The sequence below is a fragment of the Microplitis demolitor genome, chromosome 4 (genome assembly GCF_026212275.2).
Source record: "Microplitis demolitor isolate Queensland-Clemson2020A chromosome 4, iyMicDemo2.1a, whole genome shotgun sequence".
In the NCBI taxonomy this organism is placed as follows: Eukaryota; Metazoa; Arthropoda; class Insecta; order Hymenoptera; family Braconidae; genus Microplitis; species Microplitis demolitor.
The window spans coordinates 10,063,170-10,082,571 of record NC_068548.1 but is presented as its reverse complement, the minus strand read 5'-3'; the positions used below and the strand labels follow the sequence as shown (position 1 = coordinate 10,082,571).

The window sequence follows — 19,402 nt, the reverse complement described above, 5'->3', positions numbered from 1 at the left end:
TATAGCAATTTAAAAAAAAAAAAAAAGAGTGGTTTTTTTCAAAAATTCGTATCTTTTTTTGGGTTGGGTAAAAAAATTTGAAAAAATTCAGATAAATATCTATGGTAGGATAGAAAATCATAAAAAAGTTTCATCGAAATCGAAGGGGGTCGGGTCAAAACCTCGGTGATTTGGCACGGAATGCCTCATCCCTGCTTAAAAAATCCGATAGATTCTCAAAAAAAAATTTTTATGAGAATGAATAGGCAAAGTGTCCCATCGAAAAATGATAGTCCATATTAGAACCTATAAGAATATTCAAATCCGAGCAGAATCCGATAAAAACTTATCAAATCCTTCAACTTACTTCTCATTCATTCTTATATAAAATTTGTTGTGCATGTTCACATTTTTATCGGAATGAATAGGAATGCGTCATACTTACATTTCGTAAGAGAATCTATGACGGGGAACCTCTCCTCCTGGATCGAAACCTGTCACTGTAGCGACCTCGTGAAAGGGCGCCACTGGAAGTTTTTAACTCGATCTTCCAGTACCGGGTTGAATTAATTAATAATTAAGGAAAAGAATAAGAAAAAAATTATTACGAGATTTTAATCGAGTGAGCTATTTATTCACAGTATTCACAATATAAGAGTTTACACACACGCGAGTCCCCTGGACTTTACACACACACGAATCCCCTGGACACACGCACACGAGTCCCCTGGACTTTACATTCTACCGACTGAGGTACTTATGGAGAGTCGGGCAACCTGCCACGAGTCCCGTTAAGTTTTACATTTGGTCCTTGCACCACCAGCTAAAGGCCCTGCCTCCTTGGTTGAATTGATGTGGGGTTTTCTTGTTGGCTAGGAAACGAGCGACCCGCCACGCTTCCCCAAGGAACAAAATTTTTTTCAGCTAATTAACTCTTAGTGCTGGCGACCCGCCAAACAATTTAAGGTCTAGAGATAAGAGCGACCCGCCACTTATCACTGTCTTTCTAGGCTAGTTGACACTAGAGAAAGCTGCTGTAAACTAACTTCTTGGGCTAAAACAGCCCCTTTTATACCCACCCTGGGCCTACCCCTTCTTATCGAGGTCACCTGACCATTGACGCCGAGCGGCGAGTTTCCCTTACCCTTGTCCATAATGTTTAAAGGACCCGCTCGCGACTGAGAAACTTAACTAACTATGGTTAAATTGAAATATATATTTTTTGGTATATAGCAATGCTCATTGACCAACGACTGTCGATCATTTATTGCTGCTAGTTGGATTTTTACCCTATCACAAATCAATTGGAAATATAGACGTCTTGTTTCTTGTTGTTGTAAAAGAATGAATGGGAAAATAGTTTTATTGTTTCACGTGAATTCGTAAGCGACATTCTTATAGGAATCTATGAGATAATAATTTCCAATGCGTCAATTTCTTATAAGATTCTATGGGTCAAGTTTATATCACTCTTACCGTTGTATAAGAATGAATAGGAAAATAGTTTTATTATTTTTACGTTAATTCGTAGGCGACGTACTTATGGGATTCTATGAGATAATAATAAAAAAAAGAGAGATATATCGTATATATTTTTGTTTCCTCACATAATTAAAAATTATTTGGAATAATTTAAATTTTTAAATTATTTTCAGTTGACTTGAATAAGAAAATAAAATCATTTATTTCTTTGTTTAAAAAAATGATTTAACTACTAGTAACAACTCATTTAACCTACTGGGAGTTATATATTATTTTTCAACTTCAGTAAAGAAGAAATCTTTATTTTTTCCGACATGTGATGAGACTCAAACTGTCGACCCTTCGACTGAAAGTAGCTCTGAAAACAGTTCAAGTCAAGTGCCTTAGCCTGCTCGGCCACTACATGCATTTGGAAAAATAAAAATTTATTCTTTTACTTGAAGCTATGTATTACTATATATTTCCAAGACTAAGCTTAAAAACATTATTTTTATTTATTATTGAAATTTTGATAATATGTTTTCTTTATTTTTGGTAACAGTTTTAAATTCAATTAATGCAGTTTTCTTAACAAAATTATTCAGTTGTTTCTTTTTTTTCAAAATCTTAAAAAATGTCAGTTTTAAACTTTATTAAATTGATTAAATTCCAAGAAAAAATAGATAAAATTTGACTCGGATATTCCTAAAATGTTTTTCGATAAAAAAAAAACACATGGTTGTTTTTAGTATTTGAAAAAAAAATTAGTGTAGAAATTCATTTGTTTATAACAAATTGTTTGTTTAATAAACAAATGGAAAATTTTTATTTTTTTTAAATACAAGAGAACATGATAAATTATGATTAAAAAAAAAATAGTTAATTAATATTAAGCAAGAAAAAAATATTGTTAATTAGCAAATGCGCTTTTTAGTAATAAAAAAACTTTTTTGAGGAACGATTTTTTTCTTAAAAATCTTTATTCTCATTAAGCATCTTATTCCCAAAAAGAAATTTTTAAAAATCTTATTAACAATGCATTTGTTTATAACAATTATTTGAACGATGTAAGTAAAAATTTTTTTTAAATTATTGTTATGTAGCTTTTAAGAATAAAAAAATAATATTTCTTGATTGCTTTATTTACATTTTTAATTTTTCAATTCCTTAGATTGTGAGTAAAAAAGTGAAAAATCAAAATTTTTTAATTTTTCCAACGGCGATTTTTTCTAACCCCTTTCAAGAATAGCTCCAAGAAGTGAAAAAAATCCTGGATTCTTAGTTTAGAAATAATCAGGGGTTTTATATAAACTTTCAGCGAGTAAAAATGAACTAAATAACAGAAGCATAGTTCATTGAAAAATTGGGGTAAAATTTTTTTTTCGGTGGATTATCATTAATCCATGTGTTTAGAAAGTACCAAATTATATTTATTTCTTAATATTTATATTTAATCGGTTAAAATAATTTTTTTCGATTCTGCTCTTGATTCAATTAACGCGCGTGCATGTGCCGCTATCCGTTTTTAGTCCCATTTTCACCGCTAAATTAAAATTATAAATATTGTTGGTACAGTTCGGGGAGGCAAAACTTTTTTTTGAAAATTTCCTGCTCTTTGAGGAGCTTTTTTCAGATTTGGGATATCTAAAATAGTTTTTGAACTATATGCAAAAAACCAAACCACTTTTTTTTTCTTATTACTAAATTGTTAATAATTTACAATTTTTGCCAGCCCCAAATTTCTACTTTAATTTTTTTTATAGATGCCATTTCGAATCAAATCAGACCTTAATCATAATTTTCGGTGTAATTTTCTTAAACAGGTTTTCGTCAAAAAGACACGTGTTGACTAGACTAATATGTTTATATGCGTAAATACCGTAACTTACATGAGACAACAAGTCATTGAACATACAAACGGGAATATGATAAATTTTATTATTTTCTCATAAAATTCAATTATTAATGACAAAATCATTTTCTCATGTGTTCTTATTAAAACAGAAATTTTGTAAATTTTATTATTTTTTTTTTAGAATCCAATTGTGACTGATAAAAATATTTTCGGATACTTTCTCATACAAACGGAAGTTTATAAATTTTATTATTTTCTCATAGGATCCAATTATTAGTGCCACGATCATTTCCTCATACGTTCGTATTAAAACAAAAATTTTGCTAATTTTATTATTTTCTCATAGATTCCAGTTGTAAGTGACGAGATCATTTCCTTACACATTCTCATTCAAATATAAATTTTGTAAATTTTATTATTTTCTTATAGATCCCTGTAAATCCCGTGAATATTTTATCTCATCCAACCTTATAAAAACTTATTTTTTATAAACATTTATATTATCCGATAGATTCTTATAAAGAATCCCTTATCAGAATCTATGAGAAAATAATTTTTTTAAATAACTCCTATACAATCTCATAAAATTCAGTGAGTTCTATGAGAAGAGAACTACCACTTCCCATAGAACTCACTGATTCTCATAAAATTTCTATGAGAATTTATAAGAAGCTATCGGATCTTATGAGATTTTTTAAGCAGGGATATAGATATCTATAAAAACGATCTTCATTCCTTTTCTTTGTGCTCAAGAAAACGTCACATTTTATTTTTATTTCATATAATTATTTTATACTTCCATTTAATATCACCAATATCGATGTTTTTATATCCGAAATATGGATTGGATTTCGGAAATTAATTCATTGAAAAGAAAATTGGAGCGGCAAGTAGATGGAATCTGTCATTTACGAAAGCATAAAAAACATCGTAAGTCTGACATTTTTAATAAATTTCAGTCTTTATCCTTCAAGTAAGGTTTTCTTCTCAAATTATGCGTTCAAGTAACGCTATTAATTACGATCTTATGTAATTAATGAAGTATAAATGAACAAGTTTTTATTAAAATGTTTTTATTGGATATAAAAAAAAAAAAAAAATATTAGTCCAAGTGACTATTATGAAATTAATTTAGTGTCGAGTACACTTAATTAATTTTAATCAATAATTTTTATAAGGATGAAATTCTGCAGCTCTGACTCCTTGATTTCAGGTAAATCTCGATCTAGATCAAAGTCATCAAGAAGAGATGAAAATCGTAATGATATCTCTCGTCATCGGAACGACTCGTCTCTCCATAGACATCCAAGGAGTACTAAATTACACTCTAATCCTCAAACTCATCCTATATTTGATATTGATTGGTTATTATCCTCTCATCTTAATCTTGACAATGGAAGAAATAATATTCCACTAGTGGTTAATTCTTTATCAGACAATAATCTACCAGCTGTTGATCCTTCTGTAATTGCTCCACCAGAAACTATTCCACCAGTTAATGTGCCACCAGCGGGTGTATCATCAAAAGTTGTTGATCCATCGATTGTCGTTTCACAAGCAAACAATCAAACGGTAGGAGATGCTGTTAAAGCCGATGAGCCAGTTCTTGGCCAAGAAGTTTTAGAGGCTATAGGCAAGCGATTAGATTTAGATAATCAACGTGCCTCTCCCATTCATAATGATGTGGTTATTCGTTGGGAGAATATTATTAAAAAAGGTTTACCGGAAGAAGAAAGAAAACCTCTTTCCAAAAAACATCTTACTCCAGAAAATTGTATTTTTTGAACCTCCAAAATTGAATGCTGAAATTAAAGCGTCATTATTGGATCCAATCATAAATAGAGACAAAAAGATAGTGGATAAACAGCAAAAAGTTTCAGTATGCTCATCCACTGTAGGCTCTATGTTATCTAACCTGCTGAAAGGTATTTCTTTGGATTCTCTCACTTTAATATCTAATTTAAGTGATATAGGTCGAATTTTGGTAGACCTTCAACGGGATGAGACCTTGACAAGATGGCTTATTTTATGTTCTTATCTGAATTCTTCAATTAAAGAAACATTAAATTTGAAAATGACAAAATCTCTAAAAAGATCATCAAAAGATCTCAAACCGTCAATTAAATCTTCAACAAATTTTTCTCAAAAATCTTCAAAAAACTTGAAGGGCCCCCGCCGTCAACCTTACAGTCATCAATTGTCAAGAGGGGGGGGGGGGGCAACACAAAACGATCAATCAGCTTTCAAAAACCTCCAGTTACCGTCAGTCTTGGAAAAAACAGAGGAGGGGGGCAGTCTCCTCGAAGAAACGACGTTAGTTCAACCGGTAAGTGTTTCGGCTGGACGTTTAAAATATTTTTAACCTTTGTGGAAAAAATTATTTTCTGATAAAACCATTTTAAGTTGGTTAAATGGTTATGTCATCCCTTTTACCAATGTACCCAAACAAAACGTATCACCTAAGGAACCATGTTGGTCTCTACCCGAAAAATTACAATTATCTAATCATATTAGAGAATTATTAGAGAAAGGTGCAATTCAACAATGTTTAGTAGATAAAGATCAATTTATTTCAAGCATCTCTTATTCCTAAACCAGATGGTACAAGACGATTCATTTTAAATCTTAAAAAGTTAAATGAATTCATCAAAACTGAACATTTTAAATTGGAAGATATAAGAATTGCTCGTGATTTAACTCGCCCTTCCTGTTTGTGGCAACAGTAAATCTCAAGGATGCCTACTATCTTATTCCTATTGCGAATTCTTAAAAAAAATATCTAAGATTTATATTTAATGGTTTATTATATGAATTTAATTGTTTACCATTTGATTTAAACACTGCACCATACGTTTTTACTAAATTAATGAAACCTATCATTTCTTTTCTAAGAGAACAAGAATTCTCTTCTGTCATTTACATCGATGATTTTTCATTAATCGGTTCTTCTAGAGAAGAATGCTTAGCTAATATCCGACAAACAATTTCTTTATTAGAAAGTCTTGGATTTATTATCAATCAACAAAAAAGTAATCTTGTACCATCTCAAAAACAAAAATTCTTAGGCTTTATTTTGAATTCCAAAGATATGAAAATTGAATTACCCATTACTAAAATTACAAATACACTTAACCTATTACAAAAATTCAAGGTCAATTCTCGTCATAAAATTAGAGATTTCTCTTCTTTAATTGGAATTTTAGGATCTTTATGATATTAAAGTTTCTTGCTTTGGAAAAATGCAAGGGTAATTATGAAGTGTTAATAGTGTTATCTTCATTAGTTGCTGACGATCTTACTTCGTGGAAGTTACATATCAAGAATATTTTCAATCTAATAAAAGTCCCGCATATGTTTTAGAGATTTTTTCTGACGCATCGCTCACTAGTTGGGGTGCTTGCTGTGGTTTTTTGGAATTGCAGGCTGTATTTTTCGGCTTAAAATGTTTCACTAGTAATCTGAGTTATTGTGATATCCTCTTACGTATCAACAATACTACAGCTATTGCTTATATAAATCGAATGGGTGGAATTAAATTTGAAAATCTTAGTAAAATTTCTAAATCTATTTGGAAGTGGTGTAAGATAAGAAATATTTTTATTTTTGCTTCTTACATTAGTTCTAAAGATAATAGAACTGCTGATTATGAATCTCGACGATTAGAACCAGAAACTGAATACAGCTTATCTTTACAAGCTTTCACCCAACTTTGTGAAACGTTTAGTTATCCGGAAATCGATCTTTTTACTAGTCGTATTAATACCAAATGCTATAAATACGTTTCATGGAAAAAAGATCCAGGATTAATTGCAATTGATGCATTTACACTAGATTGGAACAAATTTTTCTTTTACGCTTTCTCTCTTTTTGCGTTAATTCCAAAGGTATTAAAAAAAATTGAAAGTGATAATATTAGAGATTTACTAATAGTTCCTAATTGGCCATCGCAAGCATGGTTCCCTCGGTGTATGTCAATGTTTGAATCTCCACCTATAATTTTTAAACCAAGTTTAAATCTACTTTCTTCCTCTAATAGGGAACTTCATCCTCTCAGCTCCCAGCTTTTCCTGGTGGGAGGAATCTTATCAAACAAATGTATAGCTTGAAAGAAATTTCCTCTACTACAAGTGAGATAAGTATTACTTCACTTTCGAACTCCAGTTTACGCCAATATGAATCAGCATTGAAAAAATTGTGGAATTTTTGTCATCTTACAAACACTTCTGTTTTCACAGCAAAAATTCCGGATGTTCTAAGATTCCTAACAAGTGGATAAAGGAGCATCGTATTGATCTGTCAACTTCCTAAGATCAGCTGTTGCTTTAATTTTAGGTCCAGAATCAGGTGAAAATCCGGATGTAAACAAATTTGGTAAAGGAGTATCAAAAATTCGACCACCTCGTCCTAAATATAATAGTATTTGGAACCCTAAAATTGTCCTCGATTTTGTATCAAAATTGTTCCCGAATGATGACTTATCTTTACAACATTTGTCGTATAAAGTAGTGGTTCTTTTAGCCCTCACTACTGGTCACAAAATCCAAACTTTAGCTGCCATCAATTTGAATAATATAGACCAATCGGATGATCGTATTGAAATTAAAATTACAAGTCAATAAAAAACGTCAGGACCAAAATCAACCCAACCAAATTTAATCCTTCATTTTTTTACCGAGTATACATCAATTTGTGTTGCTTCAACTCTTTTAAACTATTTAAAACGGACTAAAGATTTTCGAGGCAGTTTATCAAATCTATTTATTTCTTGGAAAAAACCTCATAATGCAGTTTCTACTCAAACTTTAAGTAGATGGATCAAAGAAGTCCTTCATCTAAGTGGAATAGATACCTCAAAATTTACTGCTTACAGCACACGACATGCTTCAACTTCTTCAGCAAAAAAGAACGGAGTAAGCATAAATTTAATTCAAAAAACTGCAGGTTGGACCCAATGTTCGCAAACTTTTGCAAGATTCTGTGATCGTAAGATCATAGAAGATTGTACTACTTTTGCCAAAACTGTTTCAAGTACAAAAAATAATTAATTAATTGTTCAAATACATATATTTGTTTACTTCTATTCCTTGAAAATAATAATAAAATAATTGTTTCTTATTAAAAAAACAAAAAAATTTTTTTTAATAATACTCATGAATCTCCCGATACTCTTCTTTGAACATCTACATCTGGTGATCTTGAGGAGGAGGCGCGTAATGCAATTTAACGATTAAACGAGCTTACCTGTAAGTGAAGTTCTATCGTAATTGTATGAAGTGCCTTCTCCGAAAAGATCAGTCCCACCCAGCCCTTTAAAAAAAAAAAAATTTTTTTCTCTTAGCCCATTTTTACATTCGTATCGGTAGATCTTTAAAATAATGAAAATCGTTTTTATAGATATCTACATATATATAAAATACATACCATAGTAAAGTAAGCAACTTATAAATTTTTTAGTTCTTACTTTATAACGGTGGGCTCTGGCTACTTCGTGTCCAGTAGCCACGAACCACAGTTAAATAATTTCCCGATTGAATAATTAATTAATACTAATTTATTCAATATAAATATAACTTATAATTATTATATCGCTGGTTCTAAATGGGGGAAATAGATCTCAGAGAGTAGATCGACTCGTTTTGACCGGACACGCGGCTGAAATTTAACTTATTCTAAAGACACTGGTGATGAAAGTAATTTCCTTGAGACTTAATTCAATTATTATATATAATTAATTTTATTTAACCAAATCCCCAAATATTTACAAAATTCCCCTTTATATAAATTTAATTTCTTTTCGAAATAAATTAAATGTCCAGTAACAATAAAGTAAATTTTATTCAAAGCGCAATTATTTAATGGACACGGGAAAAATAAAATCAATAATTATTTATACTAGATCGCGTTGAAGAGAGATATGAATACAAATTTATGTTTCTTATCTGGTTTTATTGAGTACGACGTACTGCTGGTATTGGGCGTCGCTGCATGGCGAACCCTCAGTGGAGCTTCTCTTCCGGTTCCTGGGCTGTTGATGGACTTGGTGCTGGACACTCTGGCAAATCACTCAGGCAAAAATTCACGAAATATTTTGGTTTCGTAAATCAGTTTATAGTGTGCAAAAATATAATTTTAAAATTTTAAAGTTTTCCCAATAAGAGCAATGAACGACGACTTAACGAGGCTGTATATTCGAACACTTGAACTTGAGTGAGTTCACTCGATCCTTGAACTTCAGTGTTGGACTCAATGACTAGATAGAACAAACTAATAGAGTAGATATCGTTAGGCCGACTCAAATAAATTGTTATGAGTCCTGGTGCTAGAGTGGGACCTCGCTAAGCGTCCTCAGTCCACTCTAGGTGATGGCCAGGGCCTAAGTCTCTCGAGCAAGTGTTTGCTGGCCCTTTTATATCTTAATTTTTGGAGGGGTGGAACTACCCCACTGTCGTCTAAGTTTGAATTCTATCTAGGTGGCCTCTGACATGGCCCAAGTGACTAAGGAAGTGCCAATCAATATACAAATCATTCCAATAGATGGCCGTAGAATCAGCTAGACTTTGCGCTCGATCTTCAAATCGTAAAATCAAAACGCACGTTTACAACTTTAAACTTTGTGACTTTCTAAGCATTGGAGTAGGTACTACGTCTAGTGATCTTTTCGGAGGAGGCACTTCATACAAATACGATAGAACTTAACTTACGGGCAAGTTCGTTTAATCTTTAAATTAGTATTATTAACCCTAGACTGGTCAACGTAGGAGCGTGATGTCCTACTTAATTTCATTATTTTTATTACAATTACATTTTTTACTAAAAAGGTTTGAAAACATTTGACTTTGTTCTTGAAACATTTTAGAATATCTTAAAAATTTTATTGAGCTATTTAATAATATAAAGTTGGCGTTAAAAAAATCTAAAAAAAAAGGGACGGATTTAGGGGGCTGTTTTTCATCAGTTGACCAGAGTCGTTAGCAGATTTTCTCTTGCGGCGTTGCCGTCTCTGGTGTATGTTTCCTCTTTCCGACCTCATGTTCATGCGCCAACTGTTACTGGTTGTTATTGTGTATGAAAGGTTATGTAGAGGCAAATATTTATTTTTATTAATAAACATTTTTAAAAACTCTGCAATGAAGAAAATAATTTTTTAATTTGTTTTGTGGTTAAATTTATAATAAATTTATTAAAATATTTTTTTTACCTACTATTAAAATATTTCCATCTACTGCCGAAGGCATTAATCTATGTTTACGTGGTATTGTTATTTATAAAAAAAATAGTTGAGTTCTATTCAAGTTGAATGAAATCAAATATTAGCAAAATTTAATTAACTAATAAAAATGTTCAATTTGTTTAAATAACTAATTGTTTTAAACAGAGTTTGAAATTTTTGAAAATAAAGTTGAAAATTTTTTTTTCATGTTCGAATTTTTTACAATATTCCCGCCGGAAATGATACACCAATAGAAAATAGCCAGAGCGATTAGGCAACGTTGCACTCGCAAAAGCATTGCGGCGATTCTCTCATCACTTGACCAAAGTCGTTGGGTCGCGTTTGTTGACCAGTCTAGGGTTAGAATTATTATTTTGCAATTATTATTTTGTGAATAGTGCATAGCATTCACCAGTGGTTTAATTTTACGAAATATTTACTTGAAGTATGTAAAGATTATTTTCAGATTATCTTATTAGTTTTTTTTTAAAATCATGTGCGAGTGAGATCAATATTTATATGCATTAAATTATCCTTTGCGTTTAAGATATTTATTTTTTAGTAATTATTATTATTTATACTTTGTATACGCATACCGTATTATTTTGTAAGTGATTTATTATTATTTGATTTTTGATATTGTTTATTTTGTTATGCGATACAATTGATTATTTAATTTATTATTTAAAATATATTCGAAACAAATGGTCATCAACCCGGTATTTATTTAAATTTTATTTATTTACACTAGTGCTATCTTTTCCTTATTTTCCTTTTTCTAAAATCTGAAACTGCTATCCTGTATTTTAATTTTATTTTCATTTTCATTTCTCGGTTTATTTTATTTTGAATTTAAATTATGTTCGTGGGGCACACGAACTGGCGCCCAACCAGGATTTCTAACCCAGCTTGAGCAGAGCTGAGTTTCCGGGAAGATTTGGGATATTTCCAAGCGGGATTTTGTTTCAGTAGTATTTTTATTTTCAGTTTTTCACCAACGGAGGGCCATAACGGCTATTGAGCACTAACCACACTCCGCCGTGGGACGTGTGAAATAGAAGAGAACGTTATAAAATCATCCAAACATTTAGAATTTTTTTTATATCCCTTAATTTTTTTCGACTAGTGTATAATCAAAATGAAATATTAAGCATAACTCATTATTGGCTTACCCTAGGCTCAATGATCAGATCAATGATTCTTTGCGTGTGGGTGCCAATCCAACAACTACCAGGAGTCCACACCTCTCTCGAGCCAAACACTACTACCATCTCAGGAAATAAAGAGACTCTGGTCGCAGTGGGCTTGGAAAGACTCCCCTTGGTACCAATTTTCTTTATTGGTCGACATGTTGCATCGAGATAAGTGGTGAGACGCAACTTCACCTCAATATCCTAAAAAAAGATTCCTCTACTTATAATCACAAAGATTTCAGACCTGCTCTTAACACAAACTTGCCCTTATCCATCACTAAGTGATAATCTAAGCTTCGAGTTTTTTCGGGCACCATAATTTTTTAAGACAAATTACGGAGGAATAAAGCCCACCGAAGACTACTGGAAGGGTAAGTGGAACAAAATAGCCAATGCGCTGTCTCGAAACCACCAATCAGATCCGAGTCGAGGAAACACTTAACGCGACAGTTTATTTCGCCGTGGTAAAAATAGATGACACTGGGTATAACCAAATTAGAAAAGGAATTAAAACCAAGGCACAGAAGTACCCAGAATTGTTTAATAAAAAAGTTATTTTACCGGCCTGCTTATCGTATCCTTGGTTACGCCAATTGAGGCGACGTTTCAAAACTTTATGTAAAAAGTGTAAATGGGTAGCCACCACAAAAAGGGTAGGTACGAGTTAGGTATGAGAGTTGTAGCTTTCGCTCTATCTCGTCCTTTCTCTCTTCCTCCACTTTTGAAGTAAAGTGTCTAATTGTAGTGATGAGTGGTAAGTTGGCCCCCGGGGAACCATAAATCAGTTCATGCGCATTTCTGAAGGGCCAAAATTTTTGGTCCATAATGTTGCTGCCTACGTTCACTGCTGCCATCGTTCTCCTAAGGATCCATTCACTTACCTTCGACGATGGAACATCCGATACACTATACCATAAATGGGCTTTCTTCAAAACAAATTTAACTTGGTCTTCTCGCATGTGAACATTTATTGTGCCACGTTTAAATAAAAAATTTCAATAGATTTTCTATTGAATAAAATATTTCCCTATTGTCTATATTAAATTAAAAGGTCGTATTCTATTTGTGACGGGGTCACTTAATTAAATAAAATCATTTTTTTTTAGGTGTCAAGTAAAATAGAATTTTCTTTATTGAATCAGACCACCAAGAATTTCATCATTGTTGCGTAATTGAAACTATATTTAAATTCAAATATAGTTTCACTTCTGGCAGATAGAAGCAGCACCTACTGGGGCCTAGACCATTAATTTAAACTTAGGCATGCGCAGTGCAGCGCATGCGCATCTACTCTTTCCTGTCTCGTGTCGAGAAGACGGCCGCCATTATCTTTCACTATATACACTCAAGTGATAACACGTGTTATATTCAATCTGTTCATTTCGCAAAAACAGATTCTCTGTATATCATCGCGCCAAGTACACGTTTAAAATTTTTTACAAAAAAGAAAAAAATATTTTTTACAAAAAAAATAAATCAAATCGAAAAAATACCAAGTACTTAAAATCCTACCAAAAACCGATTCTCTGTATAAAGTCGTGCTAAGTACACGTTTAAAATTTCTTAAAAGTAAAAAAAAAATTATTTTTTACTAAAAGAAGTCAAATCGAAAAAAAACAAATACCTAGTATGATGCAAAATCATAACAAACATTTTCATAAAATTTCAAAAAAAAATTTAGGCGTCGGTTGACCCTGCGGGCCAGCCCCAAAACTTCCTGCTGTTTTCGACCTCAAAGAGCTCGAAAACATTAGTGTAGATATATTTTCGAGCTCTTCGAGCTCGAAAATGCTATCACATGCAATTGTTTTTTTACGATCTTTTCAAGCTCTAACAAGTTACCTGTTATGCTGAAGTTTGAAAATTTAAGAATCGAAAATCATCAATGAAGCGGTTTTTAAAATTTAGTTCCTGATTATGTTCAGTAAAATAAGTGTATTGAGGCAGAAATCAATGTCAGGGATCAAAATCAAGATTTAAATAAGTTTTGACTTATGTAAGAAACAATAAAATATGGAATATCCGATAAAAATATTAAAAACTACGTTTCATCGATTTTTTTGTTGATAATATGATTTAAACTAAAAACCAAGTTCGATGACATTATATGATCAAAAGAAACCATAAAAAAGATGAGTTGGTATGATATCAGGCACATTTTAGTACGTTATATTATGATTTATCCGGAAAAAATAACATAAAATGTTATTTTTTTAACTTTTCAACGCCGATATCTTATGAACTAATCAATCGATTTTGATAGTTGACGTAGCAATCGGCGCGTTCCATTGAATTCTAGAGCTGATTAAAATTTGAAATCGATCGCGTCAGTCGTTTCGAAAATATTTAGAAAAAACCGTTTTTCACCATTTTTTTCTCCCGCGATAACTCTCGAACGGATTATCCGATTTTGATGTTTGAGGTGGCAATCGACGCGTTTTATTAAGTACTAGAGCTGATTAGATTTTGAAGTCGATCGTATAAGTCGCTATTGAGAAATCAATAAAAAACTAAAAAAAACTTTTTTTTTTTCGTAATTCGCAAATATTTTCGAGTCTATTCGATCAAATAATCTGAAATTTTCAGGAAAGTTGATGGCCAACAAGCTCTGTCGATTGCTACCTCAACCATCCAAATCGATTCATTAGTTAAAAAGTTACAAAGAGTTTACATACACATATACACACACACACACACACACACACACACACACACACACACACACACACACACACACACACACACACACACACACATACACACACTCGGACATCATTCTAAAAATGGTCAGAATAGCTTCCTAGGACCTCAAAACGTTAACATCTGATGAAAACTCGATTTTCGAAAATCGGGGTGAAAACAATAACTTCCCGAAATTTTTGAAAATCGTCGATTTTCTTAGCAGGAAGTTAAAAATTGTATAACAAAATTTCAATGTACTTGGTGTGCTTTACTACATGTACTCAAGCAAAATTAATTTTTGAAAAATCAAACATGTTTTTTTTACTCTTTTGTAAGCACACCAAGTACATTGAAATTTTGTTATACAATTTTTTTTTTTAAATTTTATGAAAATGTTTGTTATGATTTTGCATCATACTAGGTACATGGTATTTTTTCGATTTGACTTTTTTTTTGTAAAAAATAATTTTTTCTTATTTGTAAAAAATTTTAAACGTGTACTTGGCGCGATGTTATACAGAGAATCTGTTTTTGGTAGGATTTGTTTTCTTTTTGTCGTGTTGATTGTGAGTAGTTTTAATGTATACTATTAGAAATCGACTTCCAAACTAAACTCAAAAAATTCGTCTTAAAGTAATGCGTAGTCGTGATATATAACACGTGAGGGTATACTGTTTATAGTATTATTTTTTAGAAACAATATAATAGTACTAACTAATAATTTAGTACTGCTAAACATTATAACCTGCTTGATCTATTTTTATAAGACAAATAGTTGCAGTTGTTTAACGACAGTTCCCATTAAAATTAACGTCAAATATATTTATCAACGTCGGGCTTTTCTGTTAATAATTTTAAATATCAAATGGTTTAGTGGTTTGACCCCTCTTCCATCATCTTTCATCTATTACAACTAGCAAATGGTGCTATATCCCTGATTAAACAAAACGATTTGTGACGATTAAAACTGATTTAATCGTCACAAATCGTCATGAATCGTCAATTGATGATTAAAAACGATCAAATTTTTAATCGTTTTAAATCGTCGTGAATCGTCAATTGATTATTAAAGAAGATTAAAAATGATTAAATGTTTAATCGTTTTTAATCGTCGTGAATCGTCAACTGACGATTCGAGGGGATTAAAAACGATTAAGTTTTTAATCGTTTGAAATCGTCGCGAACCGTCAATTGACGATTCACGACGATTACATTTTTAATCGTTTTTAATCGTCGTAAATCGTCAACTGACAATTCGAGAGAATTTAAAACGATTAAGTTCTTAATCGATTTAAATCGTCGTGAATCGTCAATTGACGATTCGACAGGACTAAAAAAGATTAAAAATTTAATCGTTTTTTATCTTCTTTATTAATTAATAGACGATTCGTGACGATTAAAAATTTCAAGTCGTCATGAATCGTTTTTAATCTTCAATCAGAACCAGAAATTACAATATTATTTTACGATTAAAGACGATTCATGATGATTTAAAATTTCAAATCGTCATGAATCGTTTTTAATCTTTATTCAGAACCAGAAATTATAATATTATTTTACGATTAAAGACGATTCATGACGATTTAAAATTTCAAATCGTCACGAATCGTTTTTAATCTTCATTCAGAACGAGAAATTATAATATTATTTTACGATTAAAGACGATTCATGACGATTTACAATTTCAAATCGTCATGAATCGTTTTTAATCTTCAATTAGAACCAGAAATTACAATATTATTTTACGATTAAAAACGATTCATGACGATTAAAAATTTTAATCGTCATGAATCGTTTTTAATCGTAAAATAATAAATCGTCTATTGACGATTTAGGACGATTAAATCTGAAAATCCATGACGATTATGACGATTAAAGACGATTAATGATGATTTAATTTTTAATCGTTTTTAATCGTCACAAATCGTTTTGTTTAATCAGGGTAAGTATTTATCCTCCCTCTCCTTTGACCCAAGGGTATGCTTTTCTTTTTTTTTCAGAATCTCCATGGACATATGAAAATATATATATATATATATATATATTCGCTATGAGTGTGACTGCAGCGCCAGACAAAATATGAACTACGGGAGGCTGTCAGAGTATGTTTTTATACGTATGTCAATAACATAAAAATATATAAACATAAAAATAAATAAATATTGTAAATAATAGTAAAAAAAAAAGTTGTAAAAAATATGTGACAGTTTTATAATAATTGCAGTTTTGTTTTTTAGCTAAACGAACCAACAATAAGTAAGTATAATGATAAAAAATAAAAAAGAATGCAGTAAGCATTTAGGTTAAGTTGTTTGAAATTCATATCAAAGTCAAAATATGATATTGAGGAAAAAATCAAAATGAAAAATAAATAATTAAATGATAACAAAATAAATACTTTCACGTGTGCTTGCTTACAATTTCAGTAATCATAGCCTCCCGTAACTCCGAAAGTAACCACTGCAAACGCTTCAGGCAATTTGATTTCCCCTACCATGGCTTCACTCAGAGCGAATATATATATGCACTAGCTATTGCCTGCGCGCTTCGGTTGACACGTCGTAATGTTGGATGAGTCTTTGTTTTTTATTTATTATTGACATCGACATTTTAACATTTATCGTTCAAATATTCGTAAATATACTTATTCTCTTGCACTTTTCTACGGAAAAAAAAGTTGTAAGTGGTTTTGAAAATTTTTCGAATCATCTGATGCGTCATTAGTTCTTAGTCTATAATAATTTAAATTTTCAACGCAATTAGTAAGTAAAAATATTTCAATTGATCTACATATACATATATGTATATATATATATATATATATATATATATATATATATATATATATATAGCACTAAATTGCCTGATTTTGGTACTGGCTAGCGGATATAACTATATATACAAACTGTCTAGCGGATATAACTATATATACAACGAAAGAGTTTAAAATTTTGACGTAAATATTGACTGCAAGTTGTTACCAACGTTCGTAGAAAGTTGACGATAATCTACTACCGCAACCTGTCACCAACTTTCTAAGAAAATTGAAGGCAACTTTTCGTCAATCCTGTCAACTAAGGGAATGCCAGCTATTGACATACATTGGAACAGTATTTGCGGCCAACTTGATAGCAAGTTGCTACAGTTGGTTAGCACTAGCTCGCTTCCAAACTGATTATCAGAAATCGCTTAATGAAGTTGTATATTTGAGCTCCAACTTAACTCCTCATCATAAACCAACTCAATATAAACCGATCCGATTTATTTCAATTGCAATCGTTTGTTGGTCGTTTGTCGATCAATGGTGACCTATCAAAGTTGTTTGAGGGTTAATTGCTTAATTATGAAAAAGTAAATAAAAATTAACTTTTAATTTTTTTCATTGAACCCCTCTATTGCTATATTTTTTTATTTAAATTGCTAGGAAACCGTTTGTCGGTGATTGTTGGTGAAAACAAATAAAATTTTTTAAACAAAATAATATTTTTTTTTTGTATGATGATATTTTGTTTTTGTACAATGATATCAAATCTTCCGTTAAGAAATTAACTTAAAAAAAAATTATTTGTTTCCATTGGTTAAAAACCTGATTTTCTAATTTCGCCAATAAGGTATTGACAGGTAGCGCCACAATGTTGTTAGATGTACGAAATTACCCTAAAAGCCACTTTAGATTAAAACTGACAGTAATTTGACAATTGAAATTATCAAAATGTGCTGCCTGAATTGGCCGACAATTTGATAGCAAAACTTGAAAATAAAATTAGCGGTTAATTTTTTTTTTAATTAAGAGGTTACTTTTTTTTACTAGAAAAAAACCCTAATAAATGTTCCCATGAAATTTTTATCAAATGTCTGTCAAATTCGGGCTTTTCCGTTCTTGACGATAATTCGTATACGACTTTCAAAATGAATTTGCATTCGAATTCGGGTAGTAAATTTACGTCAAATTCTATAACAAGTTGTATGCAAATTCTCTTAAAAAACGGAATAGCCCGAAGTTGACAGACATTTGACAACAATTTCATAGGAACTTTCCCTAGGGTTTTTTTCTAGCCAAAAAAAAATAACCTCTTAATAAAAAAAAAATTAACCACTAATTTTTTTTTTTTCAACTTTTGCTATCAAATTGTCGGCAGATGCGGGCGGCAAATTTCGGTAATTTTAACTGTCAAATTACTGTCGATTTCAATCTGGAGTGGCTGTTAGGGCAGTTACGGCGGACGTCAACTAACCCTAATAGCACAATTTACTTGAGCAAAAGTTTACTGTACAAAAGTTTCATTGAATTTTTCCTCAAATTTCCGTCAACTTTAGACTTTTCCATTATTTACGACAAGTTGTATGCAACTTACTATTTAATTTGACGTAAATTTACTGCCCGGATTTAAATGCAAATTCACTTCAAAAGTTGACTAGAAAAAAATTGTCTTTAATTTTCAAGCAAATTTTATGTCAATTTATCATTAATTTGACTTGAAAAATTGTTAAGTATATTTTTACGCTCAAATTGTAGACAATTTTACGTATAAATTTGCATACCTTCTGAAATGGTAAGAATGAACATTATCGACCGTTTTTTTTCGTACAAGTTTATCTTAAAATTGAAGAAAAATTAACCGCAAATTTTTATTTTCAACTTTTGCTGTGATATTGTCTGCAGATTCAGACAGAAGATTTCAGGTAATTTCAACATCAAATTACTATCAATTTCAATGCTATTAGGGTAAGTTTAGTAATTCCAGGTATTGGCCGTGCTTAGCTGAATTAAGTCCTCTGTAAATTAAGTTAAGATTTAGAATAGTAGAAGCAAAGCATACTTATTAGACTAAATCTTAACTAAATCTTATTAGGTACACGTATAGGATTTAGTTTGGCCGAATACGGCCATTAATGACAACATCTGTACCTATCATCGCGCTAAATGACACGATTTTGGTACCATCTTTGAAAGCCACACTCTAAATATAATTGCTTAGCAAGTTCTGCAGTGGAACATTTACGGGTAACTTAACAATAAGT

The 19,402-nt window shown here is 31.2% G+C and overlaps 1 protein-coding gene across 2 annotated transcripts in view; it reads right to left on the bottom strand.

The window, feature by feature from the left end:
* LOC103576994 (probable ATP-dependent RNA helicase DDX20) overlaps positions 1-19,402 on the bottom strand; it is a 143,739-nt gene that overhangs the window by 40,815 nt on the left and 83,522 nt on the right. The window contains exon 6 of one of the 2 annotated variants that reach the window (XM_014440130.2): positions 8,453-8,602. The exons of the other annotated variant lie outside the window; for it this stretch is intronic. Coding sequence (XP_014295616.1) covers positions 8,587-8,602 — 16 coding nt within the window. The 3' untranslated portion in view covers positions 8,453-8,586. Of the gene's footprint in view, positions 1-8,452; positions 8,603-19,402 lie in introns of those variants that run through there. 2 annotated transcript variants of the gene reach the window in all.